Consider the following 23,467-nt stretch of genomic DNA (forward strand, 5'->3'; position numbering starts at 1 on the left):
TAAATAATCAAGATGAAAGGAAAGCTGCCAAGGTCAGCTGCAAGCTTTTTGCTTTATTGGTAATGAATTAACTAATGATGTGATGTTCTGTGTAAGAGTGGGTTTTCTTAGTAAATACCTAAGGGATGGAATGGCTGTACATACTTATTACTATTATATATTGCAAACGTGTATTTAGTGACATCACTTGTTTATATTTTGCTATCATATATATATATCTTGCAGAGGTACACTATATGTCCAAAAAGTCCTGACCATCAAACCGATATGAGGCATTAACTGGAGTTGTGCACTCCTCTTTGGTTATAACAGCCTCCGCTCCTTTTTGGGAAGGCCTTCCAAAAGACATTAGAATGTGTCTGAGAGATTGTATGCCCATTCAGTCCAAAACTCATGTGTGAGGTCAAGTACTGATCTTGGTTTTGAAGAGCTGGCACGCGATTAGTGTTCCATAGGTGTTCGGTAGAGTTGAGGTTAGGGATCTGTTCAGGTCACACATGTCCCTCCAGACCAACCTGTTAAACTATGTCTCTATGAAGCTGGTCTTCACCCTGTGCAGGCATACTGGAACAGTGTAGGACATTTCCCAGACTGTCTGTCTGCTGTAGAACCCTTAAAGTGGATGTAAACCCAATTTATGACATTTGAGCTGGGCACATACATCTGCAGTCTCCAAAGCACTAATGACCGGTAACTGTCTCCTGCTCCGTAGCTCTGTTATCAGCCAGATAACTTCTCGCATGTTCTCTGAGACAGAAGTGTGTATCAGGGGAGGTTGCTATAAATAGATTAGCAGTCAGCTTGCCTTCTAAGAGCACAGTTCTGCACATTCCTATCTTCCTTTGCCTATGAGGAGAAGGGGTGTGTGCCTTTCCTCCAATCGGCTGTCTTGGCTGTATGCCAATAATCCACTCCCAGTGCTAACCAGGAAGAAAAAAACTTTAGCATGAAGTGCACTTTCTAAAGGATATATACCGATGAAGACAGCAGATATATATGTAAAACTTTTATAGGGAGATTTGGTTCATCCCTGTGTATCATGTGAGACTGTTCACTTCACTGGGTATATGTGCGCTGGGTTATAACCCTCTCTTACTCTATACAAAAAGGAAAAAAACTTTTGCCTATAGTTCTACTTTTATATAAGTGCTATGTTGCAGAACAAGCCATTTATATTGTGGCCCATAGAATTAATTAAACCAACAATCCCACTCTACCTTTAGGATAAAATACAGTATACGAGCATTCATGCACAATATGTCTAGTGCTACAGTAGTGCAAAATCTGTTGTTTCCACTATAAGTTGTGGGTACTTTAGAACCCTGTAATAGATCAAGATTGGTCACATTATTTTATTTTGCGGTCCTGCTTTTTAAAATCAGAATTTTTGTAAAAGTGAAATCAGGTTCTGATTTTATTTGGTTAACCACTTAAGGACCGCCTCCTGCACATTTACGTCAGCAGAATGGCACGGCTGGGCACAAGCACGTATAGGTACATCTTCTTTACGTGCCCAGCCGAGTGTCGGGGGCGCGCGCCCGCGACCCGCAGCTCCGTGACCGCGGGACCCGCGGACCTGATTGCCGCTGGAGTCCCACGATCGGTCCCCGGAGCTGAGGAACGGGGAGAGCTGTGTGTAAACACAGCTTCCCCGTTCTTCACTGTGGCGCCGTGATCGATCATGTGTTCCCTTTTATAGGGAAATACAATCGATGATGTCACACCTACAGCCACACCCCCCTACAGTTAGAAACAGACATGAGGTCACACATAACCCCTTCAGCGCCCCCTTGTGGTTAACTCCCAAACTGCAATTGTCATTTTCACAATAAACAATGCATTTTTAATGCATTTTTTGCTGTGAAAATGACAATGGTCCCAAAAATGTGTCAAAATTGTCCGAAGTGTCCGCCATAATGTCGCAGTCAGGGAAAAAATCGCTGATTGCCGCCATTAGCAGTAGAAAAAAAAATTATAAAAATGCAATAAAACTATTTTATAAATGCTATAAATTTTTTTTTAACCAAAAATAGGTAGAAGAATACATATGGGCCTAAACTGAGGAATTTTTTTTTGATATTTTTTTGATATTAGATATTTTTTGGGGATATTTATTATAGCAAAAAGTAAAAAATATTGCATTTTTTCAAAATTGTCGCTCTATTTTTGTTTATAGCGCAAAAAATAAAAACCGCAGAGGTGATCAAATACCACCAAAAGAAAGCTCTATTTGTGGGAAAAAAAGGACGCCAATTTTGTTTAGGTGCCACGTTGCACGACCGCGCAATTGTCAGTTAAAGCAAAGCAGTGCCGAATCTCAAAAACTGGCTGGGTCCTTTAGCTGCCTAAAGGTCTGGGTCTTAAGTGGTTAAAACTATTTTGTTTGTTGCCCCTTTGAATTTAGAGTGCATTTATTGGCATGTTATCAAAAAAGACAGAAACTGCCAATAGGCATATAACATTTTTTTCTTCAAAAAGCAGTATGTGTTTTGTTCAGTGCCAAGAGGCTGTTGCCAAAGACATGACTGTTTCCAGCACACACCTTCCTAGCTGAACAAGGAGACAGAGACCAGGCAAGGACTTGTCACTTTCTGTATATAGCTGTAAGCTGTTTTCACTTACTGCCACTTCAGCTCCTTTATTAAATATGCTGTACGGAATGGAGAGCCTGATGATATTTTGACTTGGGGCAAGGTGCCATATTTATCTGTCAAATTGTAGAACAATCACTGGGGTGACAGAGAAACGTACAGATTCATTTATAGTACTGTGTATATACATCTCTATTGACAGTCCTACTGCAAGGCTTACATTGTGAATGTTACACAGGCCAAGCTATGTCCTTGCCAGGCTTCTTTTTTTTCCAGAAGTGGCTTGAATGGTACAGATCACCCTGCCAGAAGGTAGTAATGCCACATATAAAATAGAACAAGTGCCATACATACTACTTGAAGCAGTCAGCACAAATGTTCAAAAAGGTGATTCCAAAAAACGGTTTTCAGATGGAACACTAGATATTAGTCAGCCATTTTCTTGTTTGTTTTTTTGTTTTGTTTTGTTTTTTGTTTGGGTATAGAAAAAAGATTTTTGAATAACACATGGCTGCATGTAAACATTGCATGATAAAGATGACTTCTAATGGATATTTTCAGTAGACTTAATAAAGGTCATACAAATATGCAAAGTAAATTATAATGTGGAGAAAAAAGGGGGGCATGGAAAAGTATAGAAGAGAAATTAGGGCATTTGTTTATTTTACGCTAGGTTCCAGGAGCAGACGTCTATTTTAAAAGTAAGTTGGAGTAAGTAAGAGTAAGTGCCCAGGGTTGCAAGAGACCTTTGTCAATGTACCATATTTCTAGGTATGCTGTTGATCGGGGAATGTGAAATTTACTATTAGGGGTTAGCAAAATTAATAATAATAATTTGAATAAAGCAATTGACTTCTAGGCTGCACACCGGTATCTTAGAAAAATAGTATTTTTTCTAGCTAGGTAAGTTAGAGTAAAAGGATGGTTTATAGTGTTTGTAGTCTAGTAGTTTAGTTTGCTTATATAACTGTAAAAGTACAGCGAAGCAGGTACATGATTTAGCCAGACAGTATGACACTATATAAGAAATGTTAAACATCAGACATTTTTCTCCTCCCTTTTTATCTTGTTCATTTTCTTTAAAATGTTTCGTAATTTTACATATTCATTTAGTATGTGTGCAGTTTAGTAAGGGCCCTTTCACACGGGGTGGATCAGTAATGATCCGCTTCCGTGTGTCCATAAGCTCAGCGGGGATCGCTCCGTTGATCCCTGCTTAGCCAGCGGCTGACAGGGCGGTCCCCGCACACTGTCTTTTCTCCGCTCTCCCCTATGGGGGGATCGGATGAACACAGACCGTGTGTCCGTGTTCATCCGATCCGCAGACGGGAAAAAAAATGGATTTTCTTCTGTCTGCAAAATCGGATCTTTGCGGAGGCGGGTGTTTATCCGCTGACACCAGAAATCACATAGGGACCAATGTTTTTCATCCGCAAACGTGAAAGGGGCCTTATAGTACAAAGCAAAGTACTTATAGAAACCCTTTAAGGCCTCATGCACATGAAGCCTAAAAACTGTACATTATACAGGCATTCAGAAAAATAATGTATGCCTGTAAAAGCACCTTCATGTTAGCCTGGGTGGCTATGCACACACAGGCGTTTACAGGAGTATTTGAAAAATAAACATTTACAGGTAGAAAAAAAATGCACCAATTGCGTGTATTAAGAGGAGCTTTTGAGCAGAAAAAAAGCACGTAGAAGTGTGTAAATGTATTCCAATGGAATCATAATGTTAAAACAAAGAGTAGTGTGGTGGAATTCGCACATATGTGAACCATCAATGTGATTCCAGAACAATTTACATTGATGTCTATGGAGACTAAATTTGCAACGCTGTGAACTTTTTTATCGCATCGCATTGCATACATAGTGAAATTACAACGCATGTATGTGAACGACCGTCATTGAAAACAATTATGGATGAGATGCGAATTTAGAATGTTTTTGACGGATCACATTCGTTATGAACTCGCATCAGTGTGAACGGGGCCTAAAGGGCATAACGTAAGCGAAAGAAAAGATGGCAAGCAAACCATAAGTAGGACAGAACATCCTGTGTGAGACTATACTGAATATTAGGTAGTACTTGTAGTGTGTTATTTAGATTTTATAAATAGCTAATAAAAACTGTTGTGATTATGTATTTGATCATAAGTACATATTTTAGACACATACTGAAATAGCAGTTATTTACTAAAACTCGTGGTTCAGCTTACCATAGCAAAGAATGGGGGCGAACACTAAGGCTGCGTACACACGGTCGATCCAAACCGATGAGAATGGTCCGACGGGCCGTTTCCATCGGTTCACCGCTGAAGTGGCCTGACGGTCTGATGTGCGTACACACCATCGTTCCAAAAACCGATCAGGTCAGAACGCGGTGACGTAAAACACACAACGTGCTAAAAAAAAACGAAGTTCAATGCTTCCAAGCATGTGTCGACTTGATTCTGAGCATGCGCGGGTTTTGAACCGATGCTTTTCTGTGCTAACCATCGGTTTGGACCGATCAGTCAGCGGTCCATCGGTTCGATTTTTAAACATGTTTTCAAATTTTGGACCGAAAGACAACAGACCGATGGGCCATACACACGGTCGGTTTGGACCGATGAAACTGAACTTCAGTCCATTCTCATCGGTTTGGAACGACCGTGTGTACGCGGCCGAAGGGGTTGATTTACTAAAACTGGAGAGTGCAAAATCTGGTACAGCTCTGCATGGTAGTCAATCAGCTTCTAACGTCACCTTGTTCAAGCTTAAAGGGTCACTAAAGGAAAAAAAATTTTTAGCTGAAATGACTGTTTACAGGGCATAGAGACATAATAGTTTACTGATTCCTTTTAAAAATGATTAAAAATAGATAAAAAAACAATCATATAATGTGCCTGCAGTGTAGTTTAGTTTTTGCTGTTGTTTGCTGGTTCTCTGATGTACAGAGAGCCACTAGAGGGCAGTCAGCCAATAGAGAGCAGTGATACTTTGTCTAAAACTCCTCAGCACCAATCCAGTTTCGTTTTACACACAGTAATCACACCTCCTTGATTAGTGACCACCGTGAGAAATCTCCCAGTACTGTGGTTATCAGGAAACAGGCAACCAGGAAGTGTCCAGAACAGAGAAGGATTTACAGCAACATCAAAGCAAAAACGAACAATGAGCACATGAAACCAGGACTGCAGTAAGGTAAAGGAAGCTATTTAGCTAAAAAAAAAAATTCCTTTAGTGACCCTTTAACAAAAAAAAATGGAAACCGATTAGTTTCTATGCAGAGCTGCACCAGATTTTGCACTCTCTAGTTTTAGTAAATCAACCCCTAAGTGTTCCTGATCTAGCCCCCAGTACACATGCTTACTTATATGTAGTAGCAAAGCACTGGTGACCTAAATTCTCAAACGCTGAGGGGATGAGTGGTGTGGTGTTTGAACCCTTGTAAAGAAACTATTATTTGTATGTATTTATATAAAAGGTGATTGCAGAATTATCATAAAGAGTGCATTATTGTGCAACCCAACAGTCAAAAAAAAGACCATGCACAAAATGATATACCTACATATTTTGACCTGTTCTGCGCTCTTTGTACTTCTCATAGATATAAAATACCCAGAAGCTGACAAATGAGCAGCATATAATGTGGCAAAGTTGAACCACATGCAGAGACTGAGAGGAGACAATGAAAGCAATAACTGAAGCTCCAACAGTGCATAGTATCAGCAGGGAGTGTGTTCTAGTTAGCAGCCTTTCATTGCTTATACTGTGACATGTTTCTGTCTTCTTCACTGTGACAGAGAACCAATAGATTTATTTTGCCATTTCATTGACATGTTAGTAGTTTCATGCTGCCAAGAAGTGGGGATAATTCTATACTATGTTAATAGATTAATAAAAAATATTACTGTGTACAGAAATGCATTTATTTTTTGAACATAACCTAATTTGAAAGGACGGAGAATAGTATAGACCTGTGTAATTGCTAAGTTAACCACTTAAGACCCGGACCATTATGCAGGTAAAGGACCTGGCCAGTTTTTGCGATTCGGCACTGCGTCACTTTAACTGACAATTGCGCGGTCGTGCGATGTGGCTCCCAAACAAAATTTGCGTCCTTTTTTTCCCACACATAGCTTTCTTTTGGTGGTATTTGATCACCTCTGCGGTTTTTATTTTTTGCGCTATAAACAAAAATAGAGGGACAATTTTGAAAAAAAAAACTATATTTTTTACTTTTTGCTATAATAAATACCCCCAAAAAAGATATAAAAAAACATATTTTTTTCTCAGTTTAGGCCGATACGTATTCTTCTACATATTTTTGGTAAAAAAAATCGCAATAAGCGTTTAACGATTGGTTTGCAGAAAATGTATAGCGTTTACAAAATAGGGGATAGTTTTATGGCATTTGTATTAATATTTTTTTTTGTACTACTAGTGACAGCGAATTAGCAATTTTTTTCGTGACTACGGCATTATGACGGACACATAGGACAATATTGACACATTTTTGGGACCATTGTCATTTTCACAGCAAAAAGTGCTATAAAAATGCATTGTTTACTGTGAAAATGACAATTGCAGTTTAGGAGTTAACCACTAGGGGGCGCTGTATGGGTTATGTGTGACCTCATATGTGTTTCTAACTGTAGGGGGGCGGGGCTGGACGTGTGACATCACTGATCGCCTTTCCCTATATCAGGGAACAGACGATCAGTGACATTGCCACTGTGAAGAACAGGGAAGGTGTGTTTACACACACCTCTCCCCATTCTTCAGCTCCTGTAACTGATCGCGGGACACCGGCGGCGATCGGGTCCGCAGTCACGGAGCTTCGGACCGGGTCGCAGGCGCGCGACACACAGCTGGGCAGGTACGTGCCTGTGCCCAGCCGTGCCATTCTGCTGACGTAAATGTGCAGGAGGCAGTCCTTAAGCGGTTAAATAAATAGTGTGTGGGAAGTGTGCATTATCCTTTGAAATTTGTTTCTAAACAAAGAAAGTAATTTGGTCTCCTGCCCCCTTTTCTGTAACGTCTGTGTTATATGCATCCCCTTCTGTATGACCTCTTCTGTACAGTCTTATAGGCTTCACAAATAATAAAAGAAATCTGTGGTCACAGCATACACTTTATATTTATAAGATTGGCACTGTCATAGCAATACAAACAATGGTTGTATTTGACAATCCAATATAAGCTTACTTGAACAATCTCCCTTCATGTTGTAAGTGTTCCCTGTCTGTTGTCTGTCTCTTTTCACAAATTCCTGGATTCCCTGCATGCTTTGTAGCTTCTCCTCTGCTCTTTACTTTCAATTGACTATATATCCAATGGTACCTTGCTGCCTACAAGCAGAGATCCCTGTATTGACTCCATCTCCTGAAACTCCTCCTCTCAGCACCTTGGTAGTGCAGAAGGCAGGTTCTGTGAAATGTGCGACACAGCAGTGCCTACTCATAGGACATAGTGAATATGTGTCAAAGAATTCAAGAAAGTAAATGTGTGGGGATCTTCACAAAGTAAGTTTACCATCTTCAAGGATGTTCAGATTTAAAAGAGTAGCCTAGAAATGGTGATTGAAATACAATGTAGAAATGAAAATATGGTTTTACATTTTGACCATAGATACACTTTAAAAAAAATAAAAAACATTTCCCCCCCCCCCCACCTTAGTCTTCCAGTGTAGCAGCAGTTAGTCAGAGGAAATTCTATTTACTAGCATACACCTGGAAAGAATAACGCAAACTATGCCAATGATTAGCAACCCTAAAGCTTGTGCATGTAGCTACCAATAAACCAAACATTTTGTTCTTCTTTTAAGACCAAGCTTGGGACCATAGCTTATCAAATTTCTGACTGATTAGGACTAAAATGATGACTGGCATATGACCTCTTTTACATGAGTGCTCTACAGCATACACCCGTGTAAGGACCGTGTTTGACCACAAGAACACCTGTGCATCCCCATGCAGGCAGTCTCATTAACATCAATTGAGACATAGTTTTCAATAGAAGTCTATATTTTAGACCAAAAACTTGGCATTTAAGGAGGAAGTAAGGACAGAAAGATTTGGTTCCAAAAGTTGTTGGATTTCTATTGGACATTCTGCATGCACATTATAAATTGTTTCCACTTACAATGGAGGCATTTTGTACAGCATATTGGTTCAGCCAACTTTGTGCAGGTGACATGTTCTCTTGAGTTATTATTTGAATAGAAAAGCATAAGTGTTTTTGTAAACAATTTTGTAATATCTAAGTGCTTTAGACCTTATTAATAGTTTCATTGCCATGAACAGACAGCAGCCCTGCTAAATTAGGGGTATTTCTGTTGAATAATTCAGTGTTTTCCTCATGATTAATTCTCTGGGCATAATATGATGTTCCCTTTGGGCATGTTCATGGATACTGTTGCAGCAACAATAACAGTCCTCGGAGACTTACACCCTCACCTTGTGGTTTTATGTTTGTGTTTTCCTGCAGATACCCTCCTGGATGACTTCCTCCTCACGTACACGGTCTTCATGACAACAGACGACTTGTGCCAAGCGCTCCTCAGACAATATCCTTAATTAACTGAAACAGTCATGCCCCTGATTCCAGAGAATGAAAAGCAGATGCCTACCATTAAAAACACATGACATCTGGTAAATTACTGAAAAGATACACAACTGACACATTTCGCCATGATGTGGTAGCACCAAATTTAAATAGTTTTGCAAAGCGAACATTGATGAATAGGCTTCTACAACTGTTGAGGTTGCAGGGTTGTATCATTTCTCTCTGGGTTTCTATCTGTTAATATAATATTTAAAGCCTAAGTGCAGCCAAAATCAAAAACAGAAAAATCTGCACAAAGGACACAAGTAGGATGTGCTGATTCCTCTAGTTCATAGTTATTTCCCTCCATCCTGTTCCCCCCACCCTGTTACTGTACTCTTCTGGTGCAGCGGGAGTTATTACAACTAAAGGGTTATTTCAGGTTCTCATCAAGGAAGTCTGACTGACCTTTCTACCCTGCTCTACCATTCATAGAAGCCATATTACAAATCTTATATGAATAGAACTCTATTTATGAATGGAGGGGACAGCTATCAATCATCTGCCCATCTTCCATTCTTTGACAATGAACTCCAACCCTAAAGTAGTAGTAAACCCAAAACAAAAATGTGAACTGGTACAGCTTACCAATCCTAAATGTTGTGGCTACATAATTTTAATTTTAAATGTTCCCCTTTATTTTCTCCTTGTGATCCGGCCAATAACACACCTCCTGCTTTAGAGTATCTCCACTCTGGATGTGGGACCATCAGAGACACCCTTGGTCAGCAGCATCATCAGTCTGTGGAGAGGTGACGGTATTAGATGCTCCAGTAGATTTAGATAAATTGACTAATAAATTAAAGCCAAACTCCAGCTAACACTTTTTGAGCAGTTAAAGCAACAGCTTTTTTTTTTCTTCTTCTTCTTCTTCTTCTTCTTCTTCTTCTTCTTCTTCTTCTTCTTCTTCTTGGGATAAAGGTTTTACATAAATGAATAAAAGACAATCATTGTAAGCCCACCTAGCAGTAATAAATGGTTTGTCCCATCCCTTGAACTATTACTTTGGCTGGTTAACTTGGTCTGGTAAAGGAAGTTTAAAAATAACAGACTGGCTGGATCACCAGTTGGAACTTATTGAAAAAAAGACTTAAAATGAAAACAAATTCAGCCACCACATATTAGAATTAGTACACTGCAATATAATATATTTTTGGTTTTGAATGTAATAGTGCATTAAAGGGGTTGTAAAGGTTCGTGTTTTTTCATGCACAGTAACCCCCCCCCTCCCCCCATGTTTATTATTTTAAACAAATATATTGTGACTTTAATGTCCCTTTAGCTGTTGTAGATAATGAGAAAAGGATGTGAGATCCTGGTCAACATATTGTAATAGAACCCAGACAAGGTTTGCTATACCCTTGCACATCTTCCAGTATGTAACAAAATTTATATCTGCTGATTAATAATCACTTCGTAATGTATTTCTTCCATGATGCTTATACACTGTGGGCCCTAGTTATAATATGAGATCAGGACAAAAAATGTTTGGAGTATAAATGTATTAGTATCTGCAAGCTGGAGCTAATGTGTACGTATTGTCCTGTAATTGTCTATCCACTTAAAGGGATATTAGTATTTCTTTTTTGAGATGCTAATAGCAAAACTTATTCTCCTCTGAGCCTTTTTAAACTCTACCCTGACCACCTACCTGACTCCCACTTGGTTGGTGTCCCTTTTGCCTCCTGCCACCTTTGGAGTCCTGCAGGAGTTATGTGCAGCCCTTCACAGTGCTACACACACACAGGCAACTAGAGAAAGAGACAGAGCCAAAACCACGTCTCTTCTACTCCTACACACCAGTGATTGACATTTCGGGAGCCACTGTCAGTCGCCACTGTGAAGGAATCAGAGAGACATGGCTTTAGATATGTCTCTCACGCTGCCCATGTGTATGGCACTGTGAATGGGTGCATGTAGCATTGTAGTTCCAAACAGCAGCGTGCACATACAGGAGACTTCTGCAGAACTCTGCAGGTCCGAGCAGGCACAGGGAGCACCACCAACCTAATGGGAGACTGGCAAGGTGGCTGGGGGAGAATTTGAGGAGGAAGGTCAGAGGAGAAGATACAAAAAAACAGCAAGTTCATGTAAGTTTTGCTATTATCATTTAACCAAAAAATACTTTAATATCACTTTGTTACATTTCAGAATTGCTTTTAGAGATATGAGATGCTTGAGACACTTGCCTCACATTGGATATGAGGTGTGAAAAGTGTAGTCTTCCATATATGTGAGAGAACAGGCCTCAACCATAGTAAGGAGCCAAGAGGATGGCATACAATAGACAGCACGCACATAACGCCACACATTTCCCTTTATGACAGGCCCTGATTAATTGTCTTCCTTTTTATGCTTCAGGAGATTTAATGCATTCCAACTTTTCACCCACATGCCATGTTCATGTACTGACTTCTGAGTGCTCCAGGCCAGAGTACACAGCTAATCCAAGCAATAGGCATATTATGAGATCAAACGCTGCATTGCAAACAGCACTTGAAAATCATGTTACCTCAAGACAGCTAAATATCCGCAATTAAAACTTGTCTGTTCCAGCACTGTCGTGTTTTAGGACAGGCACGTAACATACCTTAAAATTAGATCAGTCATTTTAATGGAAAGGATGGTTTTACATATTTTGTCTGCCAAACAGATTAGACAAATACAAAATGCTGTACTTATTTCAAATTGAATAATCTATAAAAAGTGTAATTCATTGTTGTTTCTAAATTTGTAAGTTTAATTACTTAAAAACGGTATTATTGTAAATAAAAAAAAAAGAAAACTATTACTGAAAATGTTGTTCGCATACAGGTGCATGTGCAAATATGTGGATGTCATCAAAAAGTTGATTTCAGTAATTCAATTAAAAAAGTGGAACTCATATATTTTATATAAAGATTCATTACACACAGAGTGATATATTTCAAGCAATTTTGTTGATTATGGTTTACAGCTAGTGAAAACCCAAAATTCAATAACTTAGAAAATTTGAATATTACATAAGACCAAGAAAAAAAAGGATTTTTAAAACAGAAATGTTTACTTACTGAAAAGTATGTCCATGTACATAGTATGCACTCAATACTTGGTCGGGGCTCCTTTTGCATGAATTACTGCATCAATGCGCATGGCATGGAGGCAATTAGCCTGTGGCACTGCTGAGGTGTTATGGTTGTTTTGATAGCAGCTTTCAGCTCATCTGCATTGTTGGGTCTGATGTCACTCATCTTCCTCTTAACAATACCCCACAGATTCTCTATGGGATTTAAGTCAGGCGAGTTTACTGGCCAATCCAGCACAGTGATACCATGATTATTAAACCAGGTGTTGGTACTTTGGCAGTGTGGACAGGTGCCAAGTCCTGATGGAAAATGAAATCAGCATCTCCATAAAGCTGGTCAGCAGAGGGAAGCATGAAGTGCTCTACATTTTTCTGGTAGAGGGCTGCACCGACTTTGAAAAAAAGTGGACCAACACCATCAGATGACATGGCTCCCGAAATCATCACTGACTGTGGAAACTTCACACGGGACCTCATGCAACTTGGATTCTGTGCCTCTCCACACTTCCTCCAGACTCTGGGACCTTAATTTCCAAATGAAACGTAAAATTACCTTTTATCTGAAAAGAGGACTTTAGACCACTGAGCATCATTCCAGTCTTTTTTCTCCTTAACCCAGGTAAGACGCTTCTGACGTTGTCTCTGGTTCAGAAGTGGCTTGACACAAGGAATGTGACAGTTATAGCCCATGTCCTGGATACATCTGTGTGTGGTGGCTCTTGAAGCACTGAAACCAGCCGTAGTCCACTCCCCCCAAATTCTTGAATGGCCTTTGCTTCACAATCCTCTCAAGGCTGCAGGTTATCACTGTTGCTTGTGCACCTTTTTTTACCACATATTTTCCTTCCACTCAACTTTCCATAATATGCTTGGATACAGCACTCTGTGAACAGCCAAATTCTTTAGCAATGACCTTTTGTGACTTTCCCTCCTTCTGGAGGGTGTCAATGACTGTCTTCTGGACAACTGTCAAGTCAGCAGTCTTCCCCATGATTGTGTAACCTACTGAACCAGACTGAAAGACCATTTAAATGATCAAGAAACTTTACAAGGCCTTTTGAGTTAATTAGCTGATTAGCGTGTGAAGCTTTGGGGTTGATTTACTAAAGGCAAATAGACTGTGCAAAGTTTGCAGTTGCTCCAGAGCTTAGTAAATAAGGTAAAGGTTCGCTTTGCAAAAAATACCCAATGACATGCTCATTTTTGTTTGCACATGATTGGATGATGGAAATCAGCAGAGCTTCTGCTCTTTTTCTAAGCTCTGGGGCAACCACACTTTGCAAAGTGCATATTTTCCTTTAGTAAATCAATCCCCATAAGTCTTCAATATTGAACTTTTTCATAATATTCAAATTTTCTGAGATACAGAATTTGGGGTTTTCACTAGCTGTAAGCCATAATCATCAACATAAAAAAAAAGAAATGCTTGAAATATATCACCCTGTGTGTAATGAATCCTATATAATAAATGAGTTTCACTTTTTTAATGAAATTTTATTTTTTTACTGAAATAAATTTACTTTTTGATGATATTCTAATATTTTTAGATGCACCTGTATCTGCTTGTATTTGACCAGCTGGTGTGGACACACAACATCTATCAAACGCTAGACTCATATAAGAAGTTTAAATACAGTGGGTGGAGGTTATATTACTAGTATGACTTGATATGTTTACTGCATTAAGGGCTGTTGCCTGAGCCACAGAAAGTCCTGTAACTCATTCATTGAACCCCATCCACAACACTACAAATATGGCTCAGTGCTGTCCCACTTTTATCTGCTGGTAAATGATGTAATGAAGTATGTATGGTATGAAAGATAAACACACGGGGGTTGATTTACTAAAGGCAAATAGATTGTGCAGTTGCTCTAGAGCTTAGTAAATTAGATAAGGCTTCACTTTGCAAAGAGTACCCAATCACGTGCAAGGAAAATTAAAAAAATTGCATTTTTGCTTGCACATGATTGGATGATGGAAGTCAGCAGAGCTTCTGCTCATTTACTAAACTCTGGAGGAACTGCACTTTTCAGAGTTCATAGTCTTTTTGCTTTTAGTAAACCAACCCCCTGGTGTCTGTATTGCCTTGATGCCTTCTGTGTTCTACATTATTTAGTTAGTTAGTTAATTAGATTAGTTAATCCAACACAAAACTGTTCAAAAACATTACCACTGGATTCTGCAGTCTGCTACAGTTAGAAAATTCTAAGGCACACCATAGTGCGATTTTTGCTGAAAAGAAAATCGCTTGATTCCCCCATCAACACAGTCAGTATTGATTGGGGATTCTCTCTTGTGGAGCCATTCTGTTCTACTGTGCCGCTCGCAATAATCGCATGGTGAAAATCTGACATGCTGGTTGCACCAGTGTCGATCGATGGATCAACTTGGGTACATTTAACCTGCTCATAGATGGTTTGAATTTCAGCCACTCCCTGCTGAAGGCTGGCTATGGCCAGCTTAAATATGGGGAGAGATATCACACCTATTTTAAGCTGGTCATAGATGGATCCAAATTCAGCTGGTTCATATTCCAGACAAATTTCAGTCCATCTATGGCTGTTCCTATTCTAGAGGAGTCAACCTAGTGATCATCTTCTCTTGAAAGGGAATGTTGTAAAGTTTGTGTTTAATCAGCAGATGCAGCCAATCGGTTGCAGCACTGTTCAGTGTATTCAGGCAGTAAGGGAGTCCCGCTGTCAGAATACAATAGTACAGCGGGGAGGACTGCTACATCCACCTAAATGTGTAGATGGAGGAATTTGTTTGTTTTCATCTATTGCCAGCCTTAGTCAAGCTGGATGAGATTGTATGAATTAGTGAGTGGACAACGTTTTATTAGATGGAACAGAAAATACCATTATTTTGTATATGTATATAATATATATATATATATATATATATATATATATATAAATTGGTATGTATCTTAATGTTGCAGTACTTCAACTGTTGACTATAAATGTAATTTCTAATTGGAACACATGGATCGTGAGTCTTTATTGGGTCACAGAGGTCATTTTTATACATCTATTTTACCATTTGTATATAATCTGGGGTAGAAGTAATTTGCAGACAGGGTTGCCTGGTTCCTGATAATAAACCTCTCTGCAGTCATAGAAGAGATGGATGATGTAAAGCGGCAGAGAAGGGTTGCTTAATTAGCTCTGTATTTGCAGCTTGGATTTCTCCTATCTTCTGAATTGCTTGCTCTTTTAAAACACAAAATGTTTTCTTGTTGTGCCTTGACCTGAAATTACCTATTGTGCCAAAAAATATGACGGCAAGGCAGAAAGCCCAGAGGCCCTGTGCACAAAGAGAAAGGTCTTGCTTCTTGCTTCCCAGTGGACGGCTCTGTACAAAGACTGGTTACATGATGATGAACATTCCAAGCTGTTCCTGAAGGTAAGTTACAAAGCATGTCGACTCACAGGATAATGTGCTTGTGGCTCCTATGCAAACTCATTACTCATTACTCTGCAATGGATACAGTGCTATACTTTGTTAACTTATCAAATATTCTCACTGCTAGCAGCTAGTGTGGGCTGTAATTATGCTGAAAGGGAGTTTGCTGTCTACTATAGTGGCCATTGGCACATGATTAACACAGCCATGCCACCCGTTTTTAAATAATTTTTTTTAAACAGCATGAACATTACTTACCATTAGTGTGATGGGTCTATTCTGCCGTTGGCTCCTCATTTCTCTGAAATCTTCCTCCTTCGATGGCCCACCTCCACTGTTTTAATCTTGCGCTGTCGTACAGCAGGGATTAATAAAACTAAGGTAGCTGTGACTGTCACTCATTAAAAGTAAGACTTTGTCCTCCCTTTCCCCCCTTGTCTCAATTCATAGTAGTCATACTACAGCTTCTATAAATGAAACAGAATTCATGAATGAAGGTGGTGGACCTTTCAATCATCCACTAGACCTCCATTCAAAGATCACATTTTGTTTAAAGAAGCTGCAGTATGGTGAGTAAGTAAGTGCTTCTCACAGCTTCCTCAGTTCTATTAACCCCTGATGCACTCGAAAAATACAGCTGTGGGGGTGGAAGGGCATCGGTGGAGGAGACCGTAGCACAAGAGACACTTTGCACTGATTGTAAGTATTTTTTATATATATATATATTTTTTTTTTACTAAACTTCGCCTTTAAAGAAAAAAAACACTTACACATACAGAGTTGTGTATGTTAGATACAATAATATATTTCTTCAAGGTTTGTTCATTTCCATTTGTTTTTATATTTTAGTACCAAATTCAGCATGTGTCACCATCTTAAATAATTATCTTTAGTGCCAAGTACAACCAAGCACTTCCTGATCCATGCATTTCTGTTAGAAGCACTGATGTTCCATTGCAGATTCCTCTGAAGCCACAAACATGAATTTAAAATGTAAATATGTTTTTTCATGTTGCTCAAAGGCGTTCTACACTACTGTGTTGATAGAATTACTTTAACTTGTAAATTGAATTGATCCCATACAAGACCTTTGACCCTGGTGAGACCATGGGTAAATGAGAGTACCTAAATGGTCTGGAAGACATGAACAGTGGTGGTCTCTAGAATTCTGAGCTTCCTTACTTGGGATGAAGAACTGAAAGGGCACTTGCTTTGGAAACTATTTGATAAGGGGGACTTTCATATGTAAATATTACTATATAGTAAACATGCACATCATCCATTCACATTGACATAGCCATTTCCATTTACAACAATGTAAAGGGCAGTGATGATGAACGAAGTGCAGTAATCCCTTGCAACCAATCGGAAACAATTTTTACTGATCACTCTAGAGTGGAAGTGAAAGAGTCTTGTTTAAAAATCTGTTGGAGTTGGTTATTACTCAGATACTCAGCTGCAAAGTACTGTATATTAATAATGACTATATTCTCAACAGTATAGCTTTGGCTACATGCACTGGGCATGTGAGTGTACATGACTGAAACACTTGCAAACAAAATTGTAATTTTTTTACAGATCTGTTACAGAGCTGTTCCAAAAAATGTACAGTCAGCAAGGAAGGCTTTATGGTTGACATGAAGCAGTTACAGGCCATGGAGATGTAAAGCATGATCATGTCCCATTAAACCATCTGAAATTCCTGTTGTGATATGACCATATATGGCTTTGTATGGCTCTAATCCTCTACAATATATAGATTTAGATGATCACGCCACTTGCTTTAACATACATTTTGTTATTTTAACATGTATTCATAAAGAAATATCACTCTCCGTTAATATACTACATGTGCTCTGTACTGTGAAATGGTTCTTGTTATCATGAAGTTGTAATTGCAGCTCAAATAATAAGAATCTCCATTAAGAACAAAAGTTGTTGTAAGACGTCCTTTATGTTATCCGTGTCACTGCCAGACGAGCTGTAGTGGCTTGTTTGCAAGTGGATTGCGTGCAAATATCACATAGTGTTTGCTGTAGGGATCTGACACTGGGAATGCCCAGACTGCTGTTTCATCAAACAGTATTTCATCACTGCCCTCTGCTATTTGATATTACGCTGGTCCTGCTGATGAGGAATGCAAACCGTTATAAATGAGGCATGATGTTTTTCTTATTTTTCAGACCCTCTATCGGTATGTGTTGGATGATGTCTATGAATATCCTAGCTTAGAAAAAGAATTAAAGGAATTTCAGAAAGTGTTGCGGATTCATCGTCGTCAGTAAGTGTAGAATCTAAACGTTATGTAGAATCTAAAATTGTTTTGCAAAGCTACTAATGCCTTGTACACACGATATGAATTTCTGATGAAAAAAGTCTGATGGAATTTTTCATCAGAAATTCCTATCGTGTGTGGGCCCCATAGGATTTTTTTCCATCGGAGTTTGGAAATAGAACATGTTATATTTTTTCTGATGGAAAATAATCCTATGGGAAATTCCGATCGTCTGTGTGGAACTCCGACGGAGAGAAAAACACGCATGCTCAGAATCAAGTCGACGCATCTCGGCTCATCGTAGTGTTTTATGTCACCGGGTTTTGGACGGCCGGAATTTAGTCTGACAGAAAATTCCATCAGATTTTAGCCCATAGGAAATTCCTATCGTGTGTACAGGACATAACAGTATTATGTCCACACAAGGTCACACGTTCACATAATATAGATCAGTCTTTGTGCGCAAACATTTTAAACCTATAGCTGCTGACTGCCCCTTATACCAGCATTGTTCCCTATTCAGATATTTGTGGAGTTAATGAGGGAATACAATTCAGGCTTTTCTCATATAATGTTCCTTTCTTACTTCTCTATGGGATTATGGTTCAACAAACCCCAACCCTGTGTTTTATATTTATGTAGCAGTATTGGTCACCCTAAATGGCCCATGTCTATTCATACTGGGTTTTATTTACTATAAGGCTCCATTCATACTTGTGCGACTTGTCATGCATCTTTGCATACTAAAGTTGCATAACAAGTCTCATCCCATGTTTTTTAATGACAGCTGTTCTAAATTTGTGCGACTTAAAGTCACAGCAACTTTAAAAAGGTTCATGCACTTCTTTGGTCCGCCTTTCATGCCACTTGAGTGCCATAGACTGCAATGCAAATCCTCAAAATTTGCATCTGAATGTTACAGTTGTGCAACAGTTGTCCATTATCATTGGTCAAAGCCAAAGTTATATCTAAGTCGCACCCATCCAAAGTTACATGAAAGTTGCATGACTTTGGAGTTGCATGAGTGTGAATGGAGTAGTAGACCATTCACAACATGCTCACCTTGTGACTGCCTTAATGAATCAACCTCACTGCCTGAAAGGACGGTGCCTGGGTTACTCATTGTAAATATTTTAATGCTCTCACTTAATGTTAAAAACTGAAGAAAGCCCCCTGACTGGTCGCCGTGAACAACACAGATACTTCCTTTTCAGATCTTTTGATGAATAGAATATGATAGACAAACACTATGGCTTACAAAATGTCATGGACAAAGAAAACTGCCAACCAGAGTTCTTGTTTTATCCAAAAGATGAAATCTGATTGGTTGCTGTGGACATCAAATCCACTCTTTGCTGCCGTTTGCTGTGTTCCAGTTTTAGACAAGACTGGGTCTAAAATTTGTGACTAACAGACATTATGTTTCTTGTTATACAAATAGGATGCTTTTGTGAAAGAATGGGTCAGTATTATTAGTGAATGAGAACATGCCTATAGGCTCATAATATCCCCGGGCTTATTACTAACATTAGAATTGTATATACACAGGAATATGTAATGAAACAGTGGGATTGATTTACTAAAACAGGAGAGTGCAACATCTGGTGCAGCTCTGCATGGAAACCAATCAGCTTCTAGTTTTTTTGTTAAAGCTCAATTGAACAAGCTGAAGTTAGACGCTGATTGGCTACCATGCACAGTTGCATCAAATTTTGCACTCCGTTTTAGTAAATCAACCCCAAATGAATTCAGAATAGAATGTGGAGCACTGTGTAGTTTATTACTCAAGAAACAGATATTGATTTGTATCCACTTTTGTTTGCAGTACTGTTGATGAATACTCACCTCATCGAAAGGTAGTGTATCAGATATCTGAATTTATGCTTTTTATCTATGAAGTGATGTGCTATTATCCAGTTGAATAGTGTATACGGTATTGTTCAGCCAGTTATATTTGACCAAACAACCTCATAATGATATGGACCTTTAGTATCCAGTGAGTCTGTCTTCATCTGATTTAGATTGCACAGCATGTGGAGCAGCCCTTTATTACATATCCTGATTTGTAGATTGTTTATAGCATTCAGAGCTGTTCCCAAGAAAATATAATTTAAGGTATGTGAGGAAACCTGCTGAAGCTTACTACCTCTGAGATTAATTTTGCAATCTGCCAAGGAAGCTTAGTGTAAAGGCAGAAGGATGCTGCAGGCTGTCGCACCTAGCTGAGAGATGTAGGCTCAGTTAATGACTGGATAAACATTCTAACTGAAGCAGCAGCATTGGCTTAAATTAGCCAAGGTTCATACACATGTAAAGTGTTCCTTGCCATGCAAGGGTTTCACTGTGACTTTTACAGCAGATGAAAAAACAGGAAGTGATCTCTATTGATGCAAAATGTAATTTGCTGAGTGGTTAAACGGATTGACTCTGACTACACTGATACAATAAGATCAATCCTATACTTGATTAAGGTGTCCTCTTGTATATTCTCAGGTTAGCATATAATACCTATAACCAAGATTATTTCCACAGCCATCTTAAAAAAAATTCTGATCTCTACAAATTAAATACTTAGAGGGATTCAAGTTTAATACTGTTTCTAGACACTTGCACCATGAGTGCTTCTTTCTGCAATGCAAAATAAAGATGGATATAAAACTACATTACCAAAAGCAAGAGTTTCTTCTTCTCTTAATACCAGCCTGGCCATACACATTACAGAATTACAGAACAATTTCCTTTATACCTATGATGAGAATCTATGAAGTACAGGGTCCTGTCTGATTATTATAATTATACAGTATTTATATAGCGCCAACATTTTGCGCAGCACTTTACAACGTTCGGGCAGACAGTACAGTTGCAATACAATTGAACAGGATTCAGAGGGCCCTGCTCATTAGAGCTTACAATCAAATGAATACAAACTTAATAGAATGTAGACCCTTTCATTGTACAGTTTGGTAAATCTAAAAGAGATTGTATAGGCGTTATAGACCCAGTCACCCCTCCATTTAGTACCACATTAGAGCACTCCACTCACCAGGTTACCCCCGCATTGTCTTCTGGTTTTCAAAATTCTGCATCCATTCTGAACTATTTTCCCTTCGCCAGCATCATACTGAGTAAACAGTCTGGCTTCAGATCATTACACAGACAACAGGAGGGACAGAGACCTAGTCTAAGACATTCCTTTGTCTTACTGTATGGAGTAGGGTTTTGCCCACAAAACACTTTTGATAGCCATTAAGATTATGAATTGGAGAAAATTTATTGTGATTGTCCACAGTGTGAGGAATGGCACAGTGGGGCTAGTAGACTGTATATGTGAAGCTGTCACTGAAAGCTCTAAATTGGAAAAATGGAGGGGGGGGGGGCAAGGGAATAGGTGCTGAGGCTAAACCTAGAGGATAAAGCTCTAAATTGAAGGAAGTCCATAACTGGTCCTCATCAGCAATTATTTTTTTATTTTTTTCATGTCACTTGAACACTAATGGGAATTCGAAGGTTCATAGGTTCATCTTATTTACTAACAGACCCCATTACTTTAGCAAAATACCCCACTGCCATTTATTAGGAAAGCTTCAGATATTATTTACTTTTTTCTTTCCTTATATTTACAACGCTTTTGTGTGATACCTGAAATAAATCTATATATGCATATTCATGCAGAATCATTGAGACACCAACCCTAAGGTACCTCATATGTTGCTTTCAGAAAAGAATACACTAAAATCATCATTATTAATTACTGTGTGGGTCTGATTGTGCAGCACCTTGCACTGATCTCATGCTCTTACGTGTTACTTATCACTTTTTGTAAATGAGGGACATGAGTGCAGTGATTCATGTTGTATACACGCACTGGTCCCATTTCCTCTTCTACTCTACTGGAAACATTATAATTTCTCAGTGATTACATTGTTCTCTATCTTATGCCCACAGAACAGAGCCCTCTTCCACCAATTCAGTCTGAAGGAGAACTGGCTGCAGCACAGAGGAAATGTTAACGAAATAGAGGAAAGTAAGTATGACCTGCTTCAGGGTGGAGGTGAAGAAACATCACTGTGAAAGTGATAATATATTATAGCTGTTATGCTGTTTAATATATCACATGATTAGCATTTCTTTACATAGAAAGTAATGGAAACGCTCGATTCAAGCGACTAGTGCGACAACGAGTGTTTGCTATGGGCGTTTTGTCGCTTTAATCAATAGAACATTTCACCCAGGCAGAAGATAAAAAAAATCTACCAACATATGCTCAGGTGTGAATGCAGCATAAGTAACAATTCTTACCTTATAAATATAATATGTTATCATATTCATTTTTTTTTAAACATGTTCTTTGTTTAAATAAGATGACCATAGACATTTGATAAATTATGTTTTGTCATATTTTGTCATACTGCTCATGTACACAGCAATCACCTCTAACATATTTACTGGAGTTCATGTATGAAAGATGAAGTAAAGGAAGATCAGAGCTGTTGCTTGCCACAGCCAATTAAATGCTATAATTGTAATATACATTATAATCGGGTTGATGCTACTGTAAACAAATATCACAAATGCATTGCTATTCTGGTCTTCTGTAAGCATTTAGCAGAAGAGCAAGTTCTTCTAGAGAGTGCATTTTGATGCGTTTGAGTACATAAAGCCAAAGAGTTCCTCCTGCACATCTGCAGAGGCACATCATTTCACACACCACTGACTCGGTTGATAAAATAAAGGTTGGAGGGAGCACCGCAGGAACATAAATGCGTAACATTGACAGAAAAATACGCTTAAAGCAGTATTGCTTTACAAATAATCATGGATGAGGGCAATTGTACAGTATTCTGGCTTATGGTAGCTGACATACATATATGCAGTATGGGGCTGATATTCGTATAATAGCCATGATGTAAAATATTTTTTTTTCCATGTTATATTACATTCACATTTTTTTGTTATATTATTTTTAAACCTAATTGAATTCTACTGGATTTATGAAAAGCGATCTGCAGACAGTTCTATATGAGATAGATACTTACACATATATCAAAAAGATATTGATAAATTAGGAATGGGTAGGATCAATAACCGTAGATTGAAAGTCTACCTGTGAAAGAAGATGTAAAAAGTAACTGCTGAACCGTCCGAGATTCGAAATGTTTATGGCCAGCTTTAGCTTGGTAGTAGTTATTTTTCATTTAATTTGTAGATAAAAGACAACTCAGATTACCAATGACCAGGGCAGGACTTGAGTGTTGAAGGGGCCCCCTGGAGCCGAGAATTGGGGGGGATCGAAGATGTTGAGCGAGGGGGGGGGATCATAGTTGTTGAGCGGGGGGGTGCGCATTAAAGTTGTTGAGCGGGGGGGGAATTTAAGTTGTTGAGCGGGGGCGCATTAAAGAGTTGTTGAGTGAGCGGGGGGTGCGCATTAAAGTTGTTGAGCGGGGGTGCCTCTCACCTGTGCATGGAATATGTCGGCTCTCTTCCCTTCAGCAGACATCCACACACTGCTCCGGTTCCTTCTGGGGGGGGTTTGCAGTTGTTG

The 23,467-nt window shown here is 38.9% G+C and overlaps 1 protein-coding gene across 4 annotated transcripts in view; it reads left to right on the forward strand.

Annotated features, from left to right (window-relative positions):
- RAPGEF5 (Rap guanine nucleotide exchange factor 5) overlaps window positions 1-23,467 on the forward strand; it is a 382,012-nt gene that overhangs the window by 314,973 nt on the left and 43,572 nt on the right. For all 4 annotated transcript variants that reach the window (XM_040352795.1, XM_040352797.1, XM_040352796.1 and 1 more), the window contains 5 exons: window positions 9,065-9,143; window positions 15,506-15,650; window positions 17,834-17,931; window positions 19,751-19,781; window positions 21,871-21,949. In XM_040352795.1, coding sequence (XP_040208729.1) covers window positions 9,065-9,143; window positions 15,506-15,650; window positions 17,834-17,931; window positions 19,751-19,781; window positions 21,871-21,949 — 432 coding nt within the window. The remainder of the gene's footprint in view (window positions 1-9,064; window positions 9,144-15,505; window positions 15,651-17,833; window positions 17,932-19,750; window positions 19,782-21,870; window positions 21,950-23,467) is intronic.

This window comes from Rana temporaria, chromosome 5 (genome assembly GCF_905171775.1).
Source record: "Rana temporaria chromosome 5, aRanTem1.1, whole genome shotgun sequence".
NCBI classification, from domain to species: domain Eukaryota; kingdom Metazoa; phylum Chordata; class Amphibia; order Anura; family Ranidae; genus Rana; species Rana temporaria.